The following is a 24,231-nucleotide window of genomic DNA, read 5'->3' on the forward strand; positions in this document are numbered from 1 at the left end:
TGGGAACCTTTCCCTTCCCCATATATATCCTCAAGCACTGCGATAAAAATCACTCTGAGCACCGCTACCGCCAAGCAAAACGACTCCCTGCCTGCCTCGTAAAGAGCTCAGTCTGGGGAGGCAGCCGGATGCTGACCCCTGCAGAGATTATTGCTTCTGCGCTTTGCCAAAGGACCCTGCTAGCATTATGGAAAATGAGTTAGGGATGTGCGAGGTTTTGCTGTATTTATTTCCTCCAAGGGATGAAGGACTGGGGTCAGCCGAAGAAAATCTTCCAAGACTGCTTAAGGGGGATAGGGTTGGAGGAAGGGGAGGGGTGAGCATATTTTTTAATTACTTGTTTCTCTCCTTCACCTCCCCGCTCTGCTTCCCAAACTCCTCACTGAGCAAGATTGATCGGCGTAACTGCTATCGACTCTAGTCTCGGTTCTCGCATTGATCTGCGAATGGACTGGAATAGCTAAAGGATCCTGAATCTGGAAAGGAGTTCAAGAAGGGAAGAAGTAAAAAAGGGTAGGCGGCGGCCCCATGCCCAGCACCTCACTCTGCCTTGGGCCAGGACAGCGGCTCGCAGCGTAGGGGCGAGCTGCTACGTGGATGCGGCGGCGTAAGAAGAGAGGGTAGCCGCTCTGCGCCGCGGAGTAGGAAGCCTATCCAAACGGGTTTGGAGGCTGTTAAAAAATATAAACCTGTGACTCGTTAAACCCGGTAACTTTGCCCTGCCTAGATTCGAACGCGCTTATCATTCCGCCTGATAGGCTCAAACGGGTTAAACTGCCTCTTACATAACAGGACTGCCTGGCTGCACACAATTAAAACGCTTGATTGCAGTCTCTTCCCGACTCCATCCCTTCACGACCCTCCCTGCCCCTCCCTGCGCGCCTGCGTGCCGCGCGCGTACAGGCCCCGCGAGCTCGACTCGCGCGCATACACGGGCGCGTGCTTACTACACACTCACACGCACGTCCATGCGCTCTCCACTTTGATTATACCTTTCTCACACACACACACACACAATTTAGTGTCAACATGCACGAGGTGCGGGGTGTAGGGGGACCGCCGTCCAATCCTTAGCGACTGACCCATTAGACGCACCAGCTGCTCTACCGCCAGGCCTTGCAAGCACCCCCATCTTGTCCCCTCAAAAAGCAGCCCCTCCCCCCCGTCACCGTCCCTACCTATATCCGAAAAGAGGTAAAGAGTGAACTAGTTGGCCGCTTGTCAACTGTAGCGCGGCCGCCCCGGCGAGATTGGAAAGAAAAGAAACAACACCACCTCACAGTCCCTGGCGTCATGATGGCGCCGACCACAACTTGGAGGACTTAAAAGTTACGGTGCCTCAAGAGGTAAAACGCACCGAAGCGGGAAAGCAAAGCGCCCCTCTGCTCTGTTCACCTCAGCCCCGACCAGGAGACTTTTCTAGCAAAGCATCACTCTACTGCGTATGACAGGAAGGGAAGCGTTCTGTCTCCGTTGCGTCGCTTTTTTCCTCTCAGTTTGCATAATTGTGATATACCTCTTACTGATTTTTTTTTTTCGTTTTCTTTCTTTTCTTCCTGCCACCCCCCCGCCCCAATTCGTTTCCCCCCTCCCTGCTGCATCCCCAGTCCCCGGGCGGGGTTGCTAAGGAAACGGCCGCTTGGCAACGCGCGAGAGCCTGGGGCCGCCGGCCGCCGCTGCGCCCCGCGCTGCTTCTGCTGAGGGTGCAGCCGCGATTACAGCCGCCGCCGCTGCCGCCGCCGCTCGCCCAGCCTCCGCCGCCGCCGCTCCTCCTCCCTCACTCGCCGGCGCGCTCGCCTTCTCGCTAGATAGTGCGCGAGCCGCCCGAGAATTAGCCACTCTCCGGACTCGGCCAAAAGCAACCGAGAGGAGGTGTAGTGTAGTGCTAGGGGGTGGGAGGGGAGGGAGGGAGGGAAAGCAAAGACGAGGAGGAGGGGAGGCAAAAAAGAGAGAAACAACACCCAACAACTAGAGGGGGGTGGGGGGGAAGAAAGAAAAGAAACCCACCCATCCACCAAATTAAAAAAAAAAAAAATAGAAAGAAAAAAAAAAATCCTGTGGCGCGCTGCCTGGTTCCCGGGAAGACTAGCCAGCACCAGGGGGTGGGGGAGTGCGAGCTGAAAGCTGCTGGAGAGTGAGCAGCCCTAGCAGGGATGGACATGATGCTGTTGGTGCAGGGTGCTTGTTGCTCGAACCAGTGGCTGGCGGCGGTGCTCCTCAGCCTGTGCTGCCTGCTACCCTCCTGCCTCCCGGCTGGACAGAGTGTGGACTTCCCCTGGGCTGCTGTGGACAACATGATGGTCAGAAAAGGGGACACGGCGGTGCTTAGGTAGGAAGAACGTCGTGCTTTTTCGTACTTGTCTCAGTCTGTCTTTCTGTCTCTCTTTCCACCTTTCTTGCCTTCTTTTTAAACCAAGTAATGATGCTGGTGGTGATCACTACCAAAAGACTACATTTCAGGAAATTCAGTTGCTGATTCTGCGTGGAGCCATGGCCCCTTAACCCCGGGGCAGGTAGCAAGCCGGACTGGTGATGCTAAAGCACTTTGCCGGAACGACAGGTAGCCCGGGGATGAGTGAAGTGTGAGGTTTAAGAGGGGCAGGTGCCACTTGGAAACTAAATTCACAAGGTCTCTGTTTTATTGTCATGGGGTACTCTTGGAGAGTCTGACAAGTTTATCAGGTTGTTTCTATTTTACTGCAGCCTAAGCGACTTTTTCAAACTGATGGCTGGCTCCCTGCTCCCATGTATTTTCCCTCTCACTTGGACACTTAGGCTCAATTTCTCCCTTTTCAGTTTTCTTTCTTTCCTCTTACCGCTTTCTCCCTTTTCTTTTTCTCCCTTCGTTTTCTTTTCTTTTTTCCATCTCCCCCCTTCTTCCTTTGCCTCTTTTCATTCCTTTTCTATTTTTCCTCCCTTTTTTCTCCTCATATTTTCTTTTTTATCTCCACCACTCTAATTTCTCACCTCTTATTTAACCCACTTTTCTCCACTCTTTACCTTTCTCCATTCCCCATTTTTCTTCTTCATTAATATCCCTGTTTTGTGATCTCTCTCTCTCTCTCTCTCTCTCTCTCTCTCTGTCTCCCTCTGTCTCTCTCTCTTTCTCTTTTTGACTCACATGTCCCATCTCTTTCCCCATATCGGTTCCCATCCCTGTCAGACACACGTATGTTCCCTCTAACCCCTTCCAGTACCATTTTCTCACCCTCACAAATCTCTTTCTTAACCACACTCCCTCACATACTCTGTTTCACATTCTCACACATGCTGGCACTTCCATACTCTCCCTAACAACCACTTTCACATTCAGATTCTCTTCTACTGTCTAAAAGGCACACGCTACTTCACTGTTCCACACATTGTCACTCACACATGTGTACACACAGTCTCTCTCTTTCCTCTCTCTATCCCCTCATCTTTCCCTTTTCCTCCCTTTTCCCATTTTAAGTTTTGCTTTTGCTCACTCTCCCTTCTTCCCTTCTTTTCCCCAAGCTTGAGCATCGAAATGTTTTGTCATTAATGAACATCCATAGACTGATTTTATCTTTAAACAACACTGCAGATAAGCTTCTAGAAACATTTTTTCTCCTGTGAAAATATAAATTGATAATCAGCGGTGCTTAGATCTAAACAAGGCTAAATGCCCTTATTCCTTCATTTCCCATTGCCCTCCCTTCACCCCATGACACTTCCACCTGACATATATCTCAAATCTCCCTGAAAGATCTTCTTTCTCTCCACTGGGTGGTAGTTGGCTTGTAAGTGCAGATTGCACAAAGTCAGTATATGTGGCATGTCTAAGGTGAAACAGAGTGGGCTATGTTTTATTTGAGTCATGCAATATATTTTAAATTTAATGATATGGGATCTGGGTGTGGTAAATGATTTACACCTTCTAAAACATGCTTATGAGTCCAAATTCATCTGGAATACTATTGTAGTTTCTAATATACATTAATAACGTGCTTTTATAATATATGCTATCTCTACTGTAAATGCAAAATGCCACTGGATGTATACAAAAGTAACAAATGATTTGTTATAACTTAGTAAAATACCTTTCATTGTTGGTAAAAGAGATGAACTTTTGGTCACACACAGGATATAAATTAAATCCTTGTTTATGTTCTTTATATTAAGTTTGTTTTGGAAGTTTAAACAACAGTAAGGATGAAGTGCTATCTTTAGAGGTTGCAAACACTTATCATTAGAGCTGTGATCTATATGTTTGTAGCAGTATATTGCCTATTTGTAATGAGCATTAACACTTTCAATCTAAAGGATTTGATAGACTGCTTGTCTTTTAATGGTATATCTTAGGTGTTTTGTTTCTATTAAAATAACTGAACCCATGTTCTGCCTCTAGGAGACCTATGTTTAGTTCAGTCATTGCTTCCAATAGTGAAGCTTCTCTAACTAGTGACACCAATATCCTTCCTGGTTTGTTGTTTTGGTGCAGTCCTCATTTACTTGTGTGCACTGTACCTCATCCATTTATATGCTATATCCTGAGTTTTGTCATATCTTAGTTTAGGGAACTTTTGACTTTTAAACTTTTAAAAGAGAATACAACCTCTGTCTCTTCTGAATAATGTTTCTAACCAATTACAATGTTTTTTAAAATAAACAGAATCTTTTTTTTTTTGTCATATGAAGCAAATCCAATCTGCATTATTTTTTACTCAGAATAATTTGCTTACAGTAATTCTAGAATTCTCTAGGGAGTATCCTATTTTTTATCTTTTTTACATTACCCACAGGTTTTAAACACTCTTAACGTGTATATTTATAAGAAATCCTCTTTCTCTTAAAACAAATGTTAAATTGTGTCAGTTATTTTTCTTGACTCATCTGCAACTGGTATTTGCTCTCTTCATAGACCAGTACAGAAGAGCTTAAGGACTAATTGAGTGTAAGTCAGGTGACATGCTTTTCATCAAAAGTAATGAAACAGAGTTATAGTTTATGTTTTCACTTTGGATACTTGGAATTGTATTTGATCTAATTATCTAATTAATTAGAAAACAAAACAAACAAAACAAAATCTTCCCTAATACATACACACCCTCACGTCAAAGTACAGAAATCTAGTACTCAAGAGAACACTTTTCTGAATTACATGAGTTCATTTATTAAGCTTTACACAGTATACTCTATTTTTAATGTAACGCATTCCTCAAAGTATCTCTAATAAAAAGCAAATAGCGGCATAAAAGTTATCAAATAACTAAGTGCTAAAGGCCTGAAAGTGCAAACGTGTCAGTCAGTGACTCTGTTGCTTGTGGTTACGTTAATGAAACAGAAGTTTAAAGGTCAAATCATACGTTTTTATCTCCTAAATGCCAGAATGTCTGTTTTAGAGAAAAGAATCAAGAAAAGCAAAACTTCCCTTAAGTGGTGTTATCATACAAAAGGGAATTCATTCTGTGATCCACAAACTGTATCTATCATTTTGTAAATCACCTTCTCTATTTGGCTTAAATAGAGGACTTATAATGAAGTTCCATTTAGTTATTTCAACATTCTTATCATTTTAACTTTGCCTCTTAAGGTTAGTGAAACAATATATTAAATGTCAAAATGTCCATTATTTCTAATAATGATATTCACTGATAAATCTCTGAAGGATTCACATGAGGTATTTGGACATTCTTGATAAAGTATTTAATGATGCATCTATTCAATACAATAACTTTGGTACTTCCCTTACCTAAACTTTAAATGAATGCATGGATGTCTAGAGTACATTGTAATTTGCTACTAATACAAATTAATATTTTCATTAACTTGTGAGATACTAGATATTAGTTTGCTACCACATTTAATACTTATTGCTATTTTATGCTTAACAGAACTTGTTAATTTGTGTATAGAGAAATTAACTTCTTCTCTAGTCTTCAAATTGCATTTTAAAGTACATGGAAGATCTGAGTTAATGCTTCATGAGGTGACATAGAAAAGAACAGGAGATGCTAGAACCACATTGGTCATGCTTCAGGACCCAGTGTTTCTAGACCTAGAAAATCAAGGGGAACATAATTCTGCTCTGGCTCAATACATTAATTTCAGATGACTTTTTTTTTTTATAGTTTTTGAAGCTACTTTAATGTGAATCAGTCACTTTATTCTTACCTCATTAACAAATAGTTATGTTAACATGTCCAAAAATGTTTAATATTCTTTGGAGATAATGCAAGGAATAGCCTCATTTATATCATCCCAGTTTTTAAAAAGACATGTCATTTTTAAGCTAGTTCTTTCATCTGTTTCTGCTTCAACTCATCTATGAATTTTGTACATTTTAAGCTGCCATCCTGATATGAATTCAAAATATCCTATTCTCTGTTTGTCATGCTTTAATCGAAGGAAGGAAGGAACGTTCTTTTCTTAAATGTGATATCTTCTTTAGCAAAGTTGAACACAACTTTGTCATTTTAATGCAATAGATTTGAATGGAAGTTATATGAGATCCTAATAATGATATTGTAATAAGGCAGAAGACTTTTGCTTCAAGCATACAGCATAGAGCACATTTATGCAGAAGATATTTCCATTGGAAGTCACAAAACTTTTACAAGTAGATTTATAAATGGATATGGCAAGCATTTATTACTTCTTAGCCTATTTGTCCAATACATTTGCCTTTTGATTACATTAATTAGTTTTGGTTTAAAATGTATGCTATTGGATACAAGAAAGTAAATGATTTATGTATGAGAATGCAGAATTACCAATAACAATAGAGTCAATTATACTGTACTTTTGGAATATCATTGAAGAGTCTCTTCAGTGAGACTCTTCAAACTCATCTGTTAAGTCATCCCTACACATTGATGCATCACATATTCCATATGTACTGTTCAACTATATAGGCATTTTCAGTTTAGAACATTAAGGCACTATTTAAAAACCTACATCCTTATTAAATAGTGTCATTGAACAAATATTTTTAAAATTCTGAGGTTTTTTTCCTTCTTTAAAGGAGAAGTGGTAATAGATAGTCATGCTGAGTTATTTTGGAAAAATGCACTCCAAAATATGGAATAAAATGCTACAGTGTTACCTGTAGTGATTTGCAGAGCTGTTCTATTAGCATGACACATTACTTGATACATTAATACACAATCATTCATTATATTAAAGAACAACATAGTATTTTTAAATTTTCTAGATAAATTTATTTTTGTCCAATTTTTTTTAGTTTAGAAGATCTGATAAGCCCATGTGGTTGTATGTCTTTGAGCACAAGCATATGTTAATGAACTACTTATTTTAAATAGATTGGATTTACAATTAAATAGCTCCATGAGATAAGTTAATTCTGAAATACCTGACTTTTGGAATGTTTGGAGAAATGTTCACATCCTGTATGTGACAGTTCTAGGCCTGATTAACCAGATCCAACCTTCATCCTTCTCCTATGCTGTGCTATTGGAGATAGATGATGAAACTAATCCCCAGGCTGCATTTCCCAGTTGTCCACGTCAGCTGTCTTCAGGCTGTGGTTGTCCAATGGAAGGTAGTTTTAGGAGAAGGGAGGATATGATGAGTGAGAGGCCAAGGTGTTTCTCCCTTCCTTCATTGCTTTGGGCAGTGTTCAGCAGTGTCTCCATCTCCCACTAGATAAACGGCTCTTGGGCTTCTGTATACTGCCTCACCCATTTGTTCTTCCATCCTAAAAGTAGCAATGGCTTCCTGCTGTTCTAACTGTTGGGCTGTCTTATTATCATGTGTTCTTCTTCTCAACTTTTCCATCCTCTTTGCAATCAATTCCCTGCGTTAAATTCCCTCTGTTTTAAATATTCAGAATGGTTTACATTTTGCTGGTAGAACCCTGATTGATACATGGTGAAAAGTAATAGTTTCAGTGATTTTAAATATATTGGGTTGAATTACTGTTTTGCTCATGGTAACATAAATGTTGCTTCCTAGAACTGGATATAATAGTTGTTTAAGGAGGTAGGCATAGAACTATAACAACACTGGGGCATATTACGAAGAAGAAAAATGGATATTTGGGGTATTGTCCACACCCAGATTATGGTGAGCACAATAAACCAATTATATAAATATTTAGTTAAATATATGATTGAATAATTAATTTCAGAAGAAAAAATGTAAAGATGCTATGCATAGGAAAATAAAGTAGTTGAAGAATATAAATTGGCAAGAATCAATAATACTGTTTTTGTTTTTTTGTTTTTTTTTTCCCCCCACTGAGCAAAAGAGAACCAGGGCTAAACTCTGTTTGTGGATATGTGGTCAAAATGCTGAACTAATTCCTACAGTGTTGACTATTGAAATCAATAGGAATTAAAGGCCTTTCTTTTATGTAGCTTAATACCTGAAGAGCAAATCAAAGTTTCCAGTTTCTTATGAAGTATATGATCATAACAGTACACATAACCACTGTAGAAATTAGTCTCTCAAGTCATTTGAAACTTTTTGTTAGAAATCAGATCACTTTTCTACCATATCCTATTCAAAATGTCATACACTAAGACATTATAGACATCACATCACTAACATGGAAGAGCTAAGGGAAGCTTTATTAGTCGGTATTGTTTGTTTTTACTCTCCCGCTTAACTGAGTATTAGATGATGTGGTGACCTTCCCCTTACATTCTTCAAAATTCTTTCTAAAAGATATTTTGTAGGTGTCTGGCTCCAATATAAACAAGCAGTCACCATAAAGTCCTACTTTTGGTGACTTTCCCCACATTTTTGCAGGAAAGATGGTAATTTAAAACCATAATTAATGCAATGACCATCTCTAAAGTATGCTCAAGAGAGGATTCCTGAGTTGGGAAGGAAGTCATGCTTAACTCATTCTTCTCAAAGTTTTGCTGATCCATTATAGATTGTCATGGACATTTTCTGTGTATAAGAGAAAATAAAATGTATTGCTCCGTTTTTCCTTGGAACATCATATTACCTGCCTTTTGGCTTTTGTACAGGAAACTTTAAATTGGACCACATGCTATTTTGTCAGGTATTTTATGTGTTTCAAGTTCACCAATGGAAACAAACTTCCCAAACTACTAGAGAGTAAAATCTAGGATTTTTCTACACGGGCATAATCATTATCAAATTGGATTTTAATTAGTCCACTGTATCTAAAAATACGACGATTTACAAGATGTTGGAGAAATTTAATATTAGTAAGAAGTTTTTTGACATTTTGTTAAAGTACTTTCTGTTTTTTACTGTATTAATTTTGGTTGTCAAAACACAAGGGTTTGTAAGCTCTGTGACTGTTGTTCATCTATTTCTAGGGCTTTAACGTTGAACCTTGCATATATCAGGCCAACATCCACTATATTTTAAATTAATGAATTTTTTGGAAGGATAAGTGAAGGATTAAATGTATTTGTTCCTTGTTTTATTAATTGTTTCAAATTTAATAATATTGTAATATCTTTAATACTATGATAGATCTGTGTTTTTATAGTGATTAAGTATTTTTTATCGAATCCATTTATCAGTGGTCTCTGCCTTAAGTAATTCCTGCAGAAGTCCTAGTGGGTTGAGACACACACATTGGAATCATTCAGTGTCTTTAAATTCAGGACACAATCTACTAGTTGGTCTTGAAGAAAATGTACTGTATACTAAAACTATTTAAAAAAAATATACTAAAATAGGGTAGAAAGCATTTTACATAATAAAGATAAGTATCATTTAATTAAACTTTTATTTTGTGTGTTTGTGTGTCTGTACTGTGTCAAGATTTTAGATATATATATATATATTACTGTGGGTTTCAGCAGAAAATGTTTGGAATGCAATGATACAGTTGTAAGATTATTGAGATGTACTTATAGTTTTAAGAAGATCTAAGATTTTAAATTATATAGGTAGGTTTTTGCTCTTTGCAATTATAATCAACAGATAACAGGAACAGTTCAAAATTGCAAAATATCTGTTGTAACCTTCTGACATTTTTTCTGTTTCTACCTCAACTCATGGAGCCTCCTCTTCCTTTCTTCTAAGGCTTCAATTAAATAAAATCAATAAAGATACAGAGGTAGAGAGAATTGGCTATTTGCTTTGAATGAATAACTCTCAATTGTGAAAAGTAGTTACACTCCCCAAGCCAGAGCATAACTTTTGTATCATTCTGTCTCTCAGAGGTAGGTCAACATTACTTTATAAACCACAGGGTATTGATACTAGCTGATAGAATTTTAATGTGGTCATGTGGCTTTGATTTATAATGTTGAGGAGGTTATCTATTAGCATTGTAGTTTCTAAGCCATATCAAGTTCTGAATCCTGACAGAGGACCTTTGATGCTCTTAAGCACCCAACTGGCATGGAATTTGGTCTTTTAATCACTTTCTTTAGGAAAAGGGGAATATAGGAAAGGAGGAATTTGGCAGTGTTGCCAGCATTAAGTGTTGCTCTTTTGAACAGAAGCCAATACATTATACTTTCCAGATAGCTGGTATTTGTTCAATTTAAGGAAGATGTTTATAACCCTTTTTGGTCCAGAAGTAAATTGCTCTTCACTGAATTTCACTAAGTTGTTTGGACACAGGTCCAGTGCCCATGCTGAAGCTATAAGATAGGGCTGATTTAAAACTATAACTACTGCCATAAAGTATTGAAAGATTTTGGACGATTTAAAGGGCAATGGGAAAAAATGTGTTCTGTTGTCTTCGGAAACTGCGTTACTCTCATGCAACTAAAGTAAATTTAGAGATATTAAAAGGATTTAAGAGATATTATGAACATAAGAGCTATAATCAGAAGGCAGAGAGTATTGTTTGTATATTCTCTCCAATAACATCACATACTCTTGTATCAGAATATTACATGAATAAATCGAAGGGATCATAAAGTTTCCCTAATGTTATAGATATAATATTTCTTATAGAAGATCATACTTAGATATATCTGATTTGTAAATAACCTAGTTTCAAATTAATGTCTTGGTACTTGATCAGCTAAATAGAAAATGGTATCTCTACTACTTAACATATTGCTGGCACATTGTTAGTGCTCAAAATCTGTTTTTATTCCTGTCCTGCCCCTAGGGTATATATGTATATGTATAGCTGATTCACTTTGTTATAAAGCAGAAACTAACACACCATTGTAAAGCAATTATACTACAATAAAGCTGTTAAAAAAATCTGAATGTTGAATGAAGGAATTGAAGGAAAGAGGGAGGAAAGGAGAGAGGAAGAAAGGGTGGGAAGAAAGTATGTTGCGATATATGAGTGACTGCTAATCAAAATCTAAAACTTTGGATCACTGGGATACATAAAATTCAGCCCATATTGTACTACATGGAATAATTATAATAAAAAGGAATAAATCTTATTTCATGTAATTCATTAAATAATTGGAATAATCTTAAGCCTACATCCTTCCCATGAGGAAGTGATATACATCGTACACACTGAAGTTCTGAAAAAGTATTTTACACTCAAGTATATGTCTTCCTTCCATGTTACTAGTCCATTTGTGTTTATTTTAAAAGATAGTAGCATTTTACCTTGGCCTGTAGTTGGATCGGGGGCGAATTTGGGGGAATATGTTCACAAAAAGAAATTATATATAAGTCTTTGTGTAACTGCTCCCCTGTCTTCTTGAGCATATGTCATTGATCATTTTTCTTGCTCACACATCACTTATATGAAATAATAGGTATAAAGAGTTACTTTTGCTTATGCACAGAGTTTATCTTCTGTTGTAATTGTTTAGTTGCACTGAAACCTGTCATGCTTTGAGGTGTCTAGGATGGGAGTGAAGAGAGTGTGAATACCTACTGCTCTACTTACTGGCTATGTGACCTTGAACGAATGCCTTACCTTCTTCACTTCGTACCTCCCTGGCAGAATGACATGGATTATGTGAGATAATGCATGTAAAATGCTAACATATTATCTGCCATTTAGTAAGCACTACATTTATATTAGCTAATAATTTTATCTGCTTTTCTTCTGCTAGTCTCAGTCTGAAATTCGTTACTTACTGATATGGGTATATTTCTCCCCATGTAAATCATTTTACCAATCATTTGTGAACCCACTGTATAATATTCATTGAACATATATTTTTGTTGTGATGTTGTTAAAATAACACTTAAGTAAAACCTTGTAATATCAAATGGTGAGCTGAACCTTGGTTCAACAGAAGACTGCAGGGAAAATTGAAATAGAAAAGTTTGTTTCTCACAGGGCTTGGAGGAAGTACACGGCATACCTCCAGGGGTTGCATGGAGAGGTCAAGGCAGGATGCCTGCAGAGAGAGTGGCAGGACCTGGGGCACATGACTTTATTAGGGTTCCTGGATGGGGTGCTTTTGGGTTCCCTGGCTAAGGCCAGACTGGTCCATTCAAACCAAAAAGAGTAGGGATCTAAGGGATGCACAAGGGGAAGGCACACGTGGTAGACAGAGGAGAATGTTGCTCACAGGGGCTGCTGGGGAAGTGATGTTGGGACCTTACATTTGCTTGTTAGTCTTCTCACCTTATCTAGGACATGCACTGGCTGGAGGGGCTAGTGTCAGTTCAAGGTCCCTTTGGCCCACTTGGCGCCCACTTGGTCACACAAAGTGGATGCCCAGGCAGGAATAGCATAGAGTAGTTTAGCTAAATTTTGACATTTTATATTTTAAAGATTCTATTTAATGGGCATACTTGTATTTGTTGTTGTTGTTGAGCCCAACAAGCAAGTGAGAGGACTCCAAATCTGGAAGTAGAAACACACCAAAAAGAGGTTTTATCTAATAGGGTGCAGACCCAGAGAACTCAGTAGCAGTGAAACCTCAAATTTTATTCTCAACAAACTGATGGTAATTTGATTCACTTACCAGAAGTAAGAGATCATTGTAATTGGATGTTCACATGAAACATCAAAGACAGAAGAAAAAAATGAAAAGAGACAGAAGAGAAGAAATTAGAGGGATTAGAAAGTACAATGAGATGGCAGTGGAGGAGTTAGATTAACATTTGTGACAGAGTTTAGAATGGCAGAGGTGATAACTGGTGACAACATTGGACTTGTCGATAAGAGGGTTAAAATTTTAAAATATGGCTATATAAGGCTTCCCTGGTGGCTCAGTGGTTGAGAGTCCGCCTGCTGATGCAGGGGACATGGGTTCGTGCCCCGGTCCCGGAAGATCCCACATGCCGCGGAGCGGCTGGGCCCGTGAGCCATAGCCGTTGAGCCTGCGCGTCCGGAGCCTGTGCTCCACAACGGGAGAGGCCACAACAGTGAGAGACCCACGTACCGCTAAAAAAAAAAAAAAAAAAAAAGGCTATCTATTCTGGATAAGGTAGCAAATAATTATTCAGGGTTAGAGATGCCCTTATGGTTTCTTAAGGCATCTATATGTTGTGCTGAAGGCAGTGCAGTTCAGAAGTAGTCTGTATGGGCAAGAACTTTCTGTCTATATTGCTATTTTTATCTACAGACAATATATTCAGTAGAAGCTCAGAAAATATGAATGCTTGCTCTAATACTGAACATTTGCCAAATGCACAGCAGAATGATTTAAGTTTATAATCATGACAGAGCCATCAACATCATGATTCAGATTCAACTAACACATATTAAGTACCAACTATATATGACATACTTTCACAACAATATGCAATGAGGTATTGCTTTTCCAGTTTTATAGCCAAGTAAATTCAAACTTGAAAAAGTAATGTAACTTGCCCCAAGTGGAATAGGTAGTGGCTGAGCTGGAATTCCAATCTAGGTACTTTTATTCCAAGCTCCATGACTTTATTATCTTGCATCTCTCCCTAAGAAAAGATCAAAATAATTGATAAATTTATTGCTTACTAACAGTATTAAACATTATTAAGCACAAGCTGCATTTTAGTTACTAAGTTGATAATGATTAAAGCCAAGAAGACATGTCATGGATTTGATGAAAAATGTGAAATTATTTTAAATGAGAGTAAGTACTTAGAATACCTTACATAGTCATAAGTATTTACTAGTTGGAAAATAGTGAATTCTTAAAACTATAAATATTCTAGAAAAAAAAGAAACCCTCTCATCTCAAAATGATTTTTTTTTTTTTTTTGGCGGTACGCGGGCCTCTCACTGTTGTGGCCTCTCCCGTTGCGGAGCACAGGCTCCGGACGCGCAGGCTCAGCGGCCATGGCTCACGGGCCTAGCCACTCCGCGGCATGTGGGATCTTCCCGGACCGCGGCACGAACCCGTGTACCCTGCATCGGCAGGCGAACTATCAACCACTGCGCCACCAGGGAAGCCCTCAAAATGATTTTATCCCTAATGATTACAAGCTACTGATAATACGAGAAAAGAAAATGAACAGCTTTTGAATGCCCTTTATAGTTAGGCATTATACATTGGTTAATTCCTCGAAACCTTGAAACAACCTACAGTTTTTCTCCTTTGTAAGTGGAGAAACAAACTCCTAGAAGATGAAGATGAATATCTTTCTGAGCCTTAATACAGCTTGTTAATGGCATAACCAGGGGTTGATTCTAGGCCTATGAGTCTCCAAAGCCCTTGCTCATTTTTTATTTTTTAAAGCCATAATATTTCTTGGAGCTTTTTGTATACTGTAGTCCTTAACAGAAAGGAGAGAAGCCATTACTTGCTATTGTATTCCAAGTCCCCAAATTAATCTTCTGAATGCTAATTCTGGTGTAACTGAACAGCTGAATCAAGTTGAATTAGAATCCCCCCTCTTTGAAAAGGGTTAGGCAGCCTAGAGTGTTGAGCACTGTTATTTCCCAAAATAGATGGGAAGATCAAAAAAAAAAAATTCAGGGACCTATAAAAGATGCTTTTATTCCAATTTCATTAAACATGTCAGTAATATGTTAAGAGTCTTATGTTTAATTTCAGTTAATCAATAAAATGAAACATTAGAATTAGACAGTTTTCCTTTTTCTGATAGCTGGTAGGAGTATGTAGATTTTAGAGCATAATTGAACGAAAACTTGTTTTTATCTGATCCTGTGTAATTTAAGAATTTTCTTAAATGTGTTACATATCCACTTTCTGTAGATTTTATGTGTGCACCCAAGAGGAGAGTATACTTCATGACGACTTGTTCTTTGGTTACGCAAAGCTTTCCCAATATAAAGTCCTGTTTTTGTCTCATATCATTCAAGAACATTTTCAACCCTCTATAACCCAATTCTAACTCTTCCCTCTCTGAATGCCTACACCTATCCATTTTATTTTGTTTATTTTATCAATTTCACATTACAGTATATTGTTATCTATTTTGACTTTGCAAAAGACTGTAACAGCCATTGTCTTATATAATAGTCACTCACTTCTATTGTTGCAAATTCTTCAAGAACTTTGTATTTGTATAGAATATGTTTACTAAATTCTGAGATACTTGAATTGATTTTTTATTTTCCTTTCGTCTTTCAGGAATTTGTTTTGTATTTTTCCCATTCATTGTGTAGTTCTTTTTCTGTAGAAACATGTTCTTTCAGGCATTCATTCACCAATTTTTCAACATGTATTTATTTATTTTAAAATTTATTTATTTATTTAATTTTATTTATTTTTGGCTGCATTGGGTCTTCGTTGCTGCATGCGGGCTTTTCTCTAGCTGTACACGGGCTTTTCTCTAGTTGTGGCTTTTCTCTAGAGTGGAGGCTACTACTCTTCGTTGTGGTGCGCGGGCTTATTGCTGTGGCTTTTGTTGCAGCACGGGGCTCAGTAGCTGTGGCTCACGGGCTTTAGAACACGGGCTCAGTAGTTGTGGTGCATGGGCTTAGTTGCTCGGCAGCATGTGGGATCTCCCCAGACCAGGGCTCAAACCCGTGTCCCCTGTGTTGGCAGGCAGATTCTTAACCACTGAGCCACCAGGGAAGCCCAACATGTTTATTGAGTGCCTGTCATATGCTAGACACTTTCTATGAGTTTGAGATACAGTGATATAAGAGATAAGGTCTTGTCTATTGAATTTATGTTCTAGTTCAACATGTGTCTTTAAACAGTGTTGTGTAGAAAACTTATATTTGACTTTTTACTTCACCAGCTATTAGCTCTGTGGTCACAGGCAAGTTATGTGGGTTTTATGAGACTCAGTTTTCTTGTCTGTAAAATAGAAATACTTATAGCTACTCCTATACTTTTCTAAATCCTACTAATAATGCATGTGAATGTATTCACAGTATTCAGCACATAGTTGGTGCTCAATGTCAGTGTCTTTTCTTTCTCTCTTTCCCACCCTTGCTTTAATATTATAGATGTAATTTACAGCCAGGACTATCTAGTTAAAGGAATTGTTACATGTTATATTGTGCTTCCTGTGTTTCTGTTTGTTACCTAATACCTTCTGAGGCTCACCTACTTTTAGTTCAAGGCAGCTCTGTGGTACCTTGAAAAAGTAGAGTTAATCTGAACATATGATGACATCATTCATCTTATTTCTATTTCTTGGAATCATTTTTTTCTTCATCTGAGTTGCTTTGCCTTTGTACTGTCCTCTCTTTTCTACTTTTGTACATGGATTTTCCCCTAAATTTATTGTTAGTTTTTGACATATTCTGAATTTCCATGAAGAATGTATTTTCTTCCTGACAGTTGCTTCTGTTTGCATCTAAACCTTCTTATCATCATTATATGTTTCTTCTAAAATCCCACACTTTTCTCAATGTACTTACTTTATCATTTTTCTTGGTTGGAAGGGTAATTTATAAGGAACACTTTGTAATTATCACCTGTTCCTCTGTTTGATCAACAGAGCAAACAGTATTTGAAATTATTCTGCCAATAATTCTTCATTGAAATAGTACTTCCCTGCTTTAGCCACTTCATTTTATGAATTAATTTGACCTTCTACTCCCAATAGAAAGTATAACACTTCTCTCTAATTTCAATAATTGATGAGCTGATTTTCTGACTTCCTGGGCATTCTAAAAAAGTCTCATCATATTTGACATGTATAATCCCTGATTTCTGGCAGACAATATTTAAACTTTTCTATATCACCTAGCTTCAAGTAGCATACAATTTGCATGATTTTATATGGGGAAATCACTAAAATGTAAATTATTGTTAATTTTCTTCATTTACATTAAAATCTCTATTCACCTCTCTTCTCCTATACAAGAATACTGTGCTTTTTCAAATTCCTTCTAAACCTTTCAATATCTTCATCATTTTTCTACTTCCAGCTACCTATACATAGGCTTTTAGGTTGGGCTCTTTTTAAAAAAGCATCATATTTCTTTGAATCATTAAAAAAAACTTGGATCAGGAAACTGATTAAGATTAATTACCTCTCTATAGAGTGGGTTAATGATAGTATCCAACCTATAGGTTATGAGAATTAAATGAGATAAGGTTTGCATATGGTACAAAATAAACAATAAATTTTAGCTATAATGATTTTTATAAATATCATTAACAATAGACCTTCATTAATAATTTAGGGGATTAGCTGACAGCAGCCAAAATCAAGATCCTCTGGTAATATGTTTACTTCTATACACTGCAGGATACTTTAGGGACTTATTTCATTAATTATTCTTTATTTCAGATAGGTCTTCTTTCTATTGCCCTATCTTTTGTGGGACTTTCTTCTCCTCAACAGGTGATTTTCCAAAATGGCTTTTCAGTAATTTCCAAGTTCTATTCATTTTCTAAATATAGCTCAATGCTAATTTTTTTCATGGAATCTTTATTAATTGCTCAGAATTTAAGAGATGAAAGAAAAATGTAAACACATGGGAGTATATATATCCCCAAATTTATATACACAAATATATACATACATGTACATATTTAAAAATTTATTTATTTCACACTTTTGTAAGCCCAAATAATTACCTTGCATTATTGCTGGACTGAACAAAATATGTTTGGTGAACATAAGCAGCTCCTTTCTTGTATTTTAGTTATTTATATACATGTTTTATAGGATACCACTACCCGACTCTAGGCCTTGAGAAGGAAGAATTGCTACCTTAATTGCCCTTGTATCCCCTGGGGCCTTGAACGTCTTGGTGAGTAGAAAGATATTCGTGGAAATAAGTAAATGAATCTACAAAAAACCAGTTTCTCACAATAGAGTTTTGCATGTTTGGTTTGTGAAGTATCTATTTATGAGATACAGATACTTTTAATTTGTGAATTTATTATAGTTTGCTGTTAATTAACATTTTATACACAAGTCCCTCTTGGAGTCGAGGTTGAGGTGAATATATATCCACATCTCCATTCCTTAGTGTTCATTTTAGTGTTATATAGATCACTTGCCAGAAATTTTATGAGACATGGGGACATGTTTGCCTTGTAAATATTACTGCCGTACTCCTGAAAATATTAATATCAATAACATTATAATGATACAATAACATGGATGGGAAATAGTCGCACCAAAGATCATTTCAGGAATTAATCAGTGTGTTGTTATTATTTTTGTAAGTAACACTACCTAAAAATAAGAATTTTTGGTATTTGGTTAAACAAAATCACTTGAATTCTAGAGTGAATGGTGCTGTAGTGTTTTTCCCCCTAATTTTTTTGAGTAGAAGATCATAAATAGGTTATCGCAAGTTAGGAGGAAGAATTAAGTTACAACTTAAAGGTAAAGGGGCCAGTCAAATACATTTCAGAGTGGTAGCATTGTGATGAATATTGTGTTATGATAATGAAGATAATACCTATGATTGCTGTAGCCTAATAAGAAAATAATTTTTAAATTCATAAAATTAGGCAGGCAACTCATTGGAGGCTTTTCAAATGTCTAATAAGTTCCTAATAGGTATACATAATATTTCATGCCTTAGGGATTTAAGAAATAGAGCCCTCAGTTTGTTTTTTTTTTTAATCTTTATTGGAGTATAATTGCTTCACAGTACCACATTAGTTTCTGTTGTACACCAAAGTGAATCAGCCATGTGCATGCATATGCCCCCATATCCCCTCCCTCTTGAGCCTCCCTCCCATCCTCCCTCTCCCACCCCTCTAGGTCATCGCAAAGCACCAAGCTGATCTCCCTGTGCCATGCTGCTGCTTCCCACTAGCTAAATATTTTACATCTGGTGGAGTATATATGTTGGTGCTACTCTTACAGTGCCCCAGCTTCTCCCTCCTACCCCGTGTCCTCAGGTCCATTCTCTGTGTCTACATCTTTATTACTGCCCTGCAACTAGGTTCATCAGTACAATTTTTTTTTTATTCCATATATATGTGTTAGCACATGGTATTTGTTTTTCTCTTTCTGACTTACTTCACTCTGTATGACAGACTCTAGGTCCATCCACCTCAATACAAATAAGTCAATTTCGTTTCTTTTTATGGCTGAGTAATATTCCATTGTATATATATGCCAGATCTTCTTTATCCATTCATCTGTTGATGGACATTTAGGTTGGTTCCATGTCCTGGCAATTGTAAATAGTGCTGCAATGAACATTGTGGTACATGTCTCTTTTTGAATTATGGTTTTCTCAGGGTATATGCCCAGTACTGGAATTGCTGGGTCATATGGTAGTTCTATTTTTAGTTTTTTAAGGAGCCTCCATATTGTTTTCCATAGTGGTTGTATCAGTTTACATTCCCACGAACAGTGCAGGAGGGTTCCCTTTTCACCACACCCTTTCCAGCATTTACTGTTTCTAGATTTTTTGATGATGGCCATTCTGACTGGTGTGAGATGATATCTTATTGTAGTTTTGATTTGCATTTCTCTAATGATTAATGAAGTTGAGAATTCTTTCATGTGTTTGTTGGCAGTCTGTGTATCTTCTTTGGAGAAATGTCTATTTAGGTCTTCTGCCCATTTTTGGATTGGGTTGTTTGTTTTTTTGTTATTGAGCTGCATGAGCTGCTTGTAAATTTTGGAGATTAGTCCTTTGTCAGTTGCTTCATTTGCAAATATTTTATCCCATTCTGAGGGTTGTGGCCATTCTGACCTGTGTGAGGTAATACCTCATTGTAGTTTTGATTTGCATTTCTCTAATAATTAGTGATGTTGAGCATCTTTTCATGTGCCTCTTGGCCATCTGTATATCTTCCTTGGTGAAATGTCTATTTAGGTCTTCCATCCATTTTTTAACTGGATTGTTTGTTTTTTTGATATTCAGTTACATTAGCTGTTTGTATATTTTGGAGGTTAATCATTTGTCTGTTGTTTCATTTGCAAATATTTTATCCCATTCTGAGGGTTGTCTTTTTGTCTTGTTTATGTTTTCCTTTGCTGTGCTAAAGGTTTTAAATTTAATTAGGTCCCATTTGTTTATTTTTGTTTTCATTATCCTAAGAAATGGGTCAACAAAGATCTTTGTGCGATTTATGTCCAAGAGTGTTATGCCTAATTTTTCCTCTGAGAGTTTTATAGTGTCTGATCTTACATTTAGGTCTTTAATCCATTTTGAGTTTATTTTTGTGTATGGTGTTCGGGAGTGTTCTAATTTTATTCTTTTACATGTAGCTGTCCAGTTTTCCCAGCACCACTTATTGAAGAGGTTGTCTTTTCTCCATTGTATGTTCTTGCCTCCTTTGTTGTAAATTAGGGGACCATAGGTGCTTGGGTTTATCTCTGGGCATTCTATCCCATACCATTGGGCATTCTATTCCATACCATTGATCTATATTTCTGTTTTTGTGCCACTACCATACTGCCTTGATTACTGTAGGTTTGTGGGATAGTTTAAAATCGGGGAGCCTGATTCCTCCAACTCCATTTTTCTTTCTCAAGATTGCTTTGGCTCTTCAGGGTCTTTTGTGTTTCCATACGAACTGTAAAATTTTTGTTCTAATTCTGTGAAGAATGCCATAGTTTGAAAGGGATTGCATTGAATCTGTAGATTGCTTTGGGTAGTATAGTCATTTTCACAATATTGATTCTTCCAATCCAAGAACATGGTATGTTTCTCCATCTGTTTATGTCATCTTTGATTTCTTTCATCAGTGTTTTATAGTTTTCTGAGTACAAGTCTTTTGCTTCCTTAGGCAGGTTTATTACTAGGTATTTTATTCTTTTTGTTGCGATGGTAAATGGGATTGTTTCCTTAATTTCTCTTTCTGATTTTTTGCTGTTGGTGTATAGTATTGTCAGAGATTTCTATGCATTAATTTTGTATCCTGCAACCTCACCAAATTCATTGATTACTTCTAGTGGTTTTCGGATGGCATCTTTAGGACTTTCTATGTATAGTATCATGTCATCTGCAAACAGTAACAGCTTTACTTCTTTTCCAATTTGTATTCCTTTTATTTCTTTTCTTCTCTGATTGCCGTGGCTAAGAATTTGTCCATTTCTACGTGGTTGTCCATTTTATTGGCATATAGTTGTTTGTAGTAGTCTCTTATAATCTTTTGTATTTCTGTGGTGTCAGTTGTGGTTTCTCCTTTTTCATTTCTAATTTTATTGATTTGTGTTCTCTCCCTGTTTTTTTGATGAGCCTAGCTAAGCATTTATCAATTTTATCTTCTCAAAGAACCAGCATTTAGTTTTATTGATCTTTGCTATTGTTTTCTTCATTTCTATTTCATTTATTTCTGCTCTGATCTTTATGATTTCTTTCCTTCTACTGACTTTGGGTATTCTTTGTTCTTCTTTCTCTAGTTGTTTTAAGTGTAGGGTTAGATTATTTATTTGAGATTTTTCTTGTTTCTTGAGGTGAGATTGAATTGCTATAAACTTCCCTCTTAGAACTGTTTTTGCTGCATCCCATAGGTTTTGGGTCATCCTGTTTTTGTTGTCATTTGTTTCTATGCATTTTTTGATTTCTTCAGTGATCTCTTGGTTATTTAGTAGTGCACTGTTTAGCCTTCATGTATTTGTGTTTTTTACAGTTTTTTTCCTGTAATTGCTTTCCAGTCTCATAGCGTTGTGGTCAGAAAAGATGCTTGATATGATTTCAGTTTTCTTAAATTTTCCGAGGCTTGATTTGTGACCTGAGATGTGATCTCTTCTGGAGAATGTTCCATGTACACTTGAGAAGAAAGTGTATTCTGCCACTTCTGGGTGGAATGTTCTATAAATATCAATTAAATGTATCTGATTTATGGTGTTGTTTAAAGCTTGTGTTTCCTTATTTATCTTCTGTTTGGATGATCTGTCCTTTGGTGTAAGTGGGGTGTTAAAGTCCCCTACTTTTATTGTGTTACTGTCAATTTCTTCTTTCATGGTTGTTAGCATTTGCCTTATGTATTGAGGTGTTCCTATGTTGGGTGCATGAACAATTATAATTGTTATATCTTTTATTGTTATATCTTTTTCTTGGATTGATCCCTTGATCATTATGTAGCATCCTTCCTTATCTCATAACAATCTTTATTTTAAAGTCTATTTTGTCTGATACGAGTACTGCTACTCCAGCTTTCTTTTAATTTCCATTTGCATGGAATATCTTTTTCCATCCCTTCACTTTCAGTCTGTATGTGTCCCTAAGTCTGAAGTAGGTCTCTTCTAGACAGCATATATGTGGGTATTGTTTTTGTATCCATTCAGCCAGTCTATGCCTTTTGGTTGGAGCATTTAATCCATTTACATTCAAGGTTATTATCTATATGTATGTTCCTATTACCATTTTCTTAATTGTTTTGGGTTTGTTTTTGTGGGTCTTTTTCTTCCCTTGTGTTTCCCACCTTGAGAAGTTTCTTTAGCATTTGTTGTAAAGCTGATTTGGTGGTGCTGAATTCTCTTAGCTTTTGCTTGTCTGTAAAGGTTTTAATTTTTCTGTTGAATCTGAATGAGATTCTTGCTGGGTAGAGTAATCTTGGTTGTAGGTGTTTGCCTTTCATCACTTTAGGTATCTCCTGTCACTCCCTTCTGACCTGAAGAGTTTCTGCTGAAAAATCAGCTGATAACCTTATGGGGATTCCTTTGTATGTTTTTTTTTTTTTTCTCTCTCTTTCTGCTTTTAATTTTTTTCTTTGGATTTAATTTTTGTTAGTTTGATTAATGTTTGTCTTGGTGTGTTTTTCCTAGGGTTTATCTAGTATGGGACTCTCTGTGCTTCCAGGACTTGGATGACTATTTCCTTTCCCATGTTAGGGAAGTTTTTGACTATAATCTCTTCAAATATTTTCTCAGACCCTTTCTTTTTCTCTTCTTCTTCTGGGACCCCTGTAATTCGAATATTGGTGCATTTAATGTTGTCCCAGAGGTCACTGAAATTGTCTTCAATTCTTTCGTTCTTTTTTCTTTATTCTGCTCCTCAGCAGTTATTTCTACCATTTTGTATTCCAGCTCACTTATCTGTTCTTCTGCCTCAGTTATTCTGTTATTGATTCCTTCTAATGTATTTTTCATTTCAGTTGTGTTGTTCATCTCCGTTTGTTTGTTCTTTAGTTCTCCTAGATCTTTGTTAAACATTTCTTATATCTTCTTAATCCATCCCTCTATTCTTTTTCCGAGATTCTGGATCATCTTTACTATCATTACTCTGAATTCTTTTTCAGGTAGTTTGCCTATTTCTTCCCTGTTCATTTATTTTGTCTTGTAGGCTTTTACCTTGCTCCTTCATCTGTGACATATTTTGCACTCTCTTTTTTTTTTTTAAAGTGGGATTGTGTTCCTGTCTTACTGGTTGTTTGGCCTGAAGCTTCCAACACTGGAGTTTGTAGGCTGTTGGGTAGAGCTGGGTCTTGGTGCTGAAATGAGGACCTATCTGAGACCTCACTCGGATGAATATTCCCTGGGGTCTGATATTCTTTGTTATTCCAGTGGTTTGGACTCGGAGCTCCCACCACGGGAGCTTTGGCCTGACCCCAGGCTCATGAACCAAGATCCCACAAGCCATGTGGAGTGGCAAAAAATAAAAGGGGAGAACAATAACAAAGTAAAAAATAAAATTAGACTAGGAAACTAATAGATATGTTAGAAAGAATATAAAAATATAGATGAATCAGCAACCACTGGAAGGTATAACAGTACCATGATAGTAAAAAAGAGGAGGAGAGAAAAGAAATAAAAAAAGAAAAAAGTGGGTGAAGGCCTTGGCTGTGGAGGGCAGGGCCTAAGCAAGCGTGAGGTTTGAGTGGTGGGCGAGGCCTATGCTTAAGACCCAGACAGCTGGAAAAGGCCCTGGGGGCTGTGTGGGGTGGGGCTTAGGCTCAATGGAACAGGAGGGGCCCTGGCATGCCCCCCACCCCTGGTCTCAGAGGGCCGGGGACCTCACCTGGGAGACCAGCAGGCTTCCTGGGCTCAAATGGGCAGGGCAAACACCCTCCTCTCCTCTCCTGCTCCTCTGGTTCTGGAGGGCCCCTCCCATCTGTCTCTCCTAATCTTACTGTCCTCTGGGGTGTT

The 24,231-nt window shown here is 37.4% G+C and overlaps 1 protein-coding gene across 3 annotated transcripts in view; it reads left to right on the forward strand.

Moving 5' to 3' along the window:
- Window positions 1-1,935: 1,935 nt before the first annotated feature.
- The window catches only part of NEGR1 (neuronal growth regulator 1), a 909,422-nt gene continuing 887,126 nt past the window's right edge, over window positions 1,936-24,231 (forward strand). Inside the window, exon 1 of one of the 3 annotated variants that reach the window (XM_049703327.1) lies at window positions 1,936-2,329. In XM_049703327.1, the coding sequence (XP_049559284.1) occupies window positions 2,154-2,329 (176 nt within the window). In that variant the 5' untranslated portion in view covers window positions 1,936-2,153. The remainder of the gene's footprint in view (window positions 2,330-24,231) is intronic. The other 2 variants (XM_012537085.2, XM_049703332.1) reach the window with 2 other exon arrangements.

The sequence above is a fragment of the Orcinus orca genome, chromosome 1 (genome assembly GCF_937001465.1).
Source record: "Orcinus orca chromosome 1, mOrcOrc1.1, whole genome shotgun sequence".
Classification (NCBI taxonomy): Eukaryota; Metazoa; Chordata; class Mammalia; order Artiodactyla; family Delphinidae; genus Orcinus; species Orcinus orca.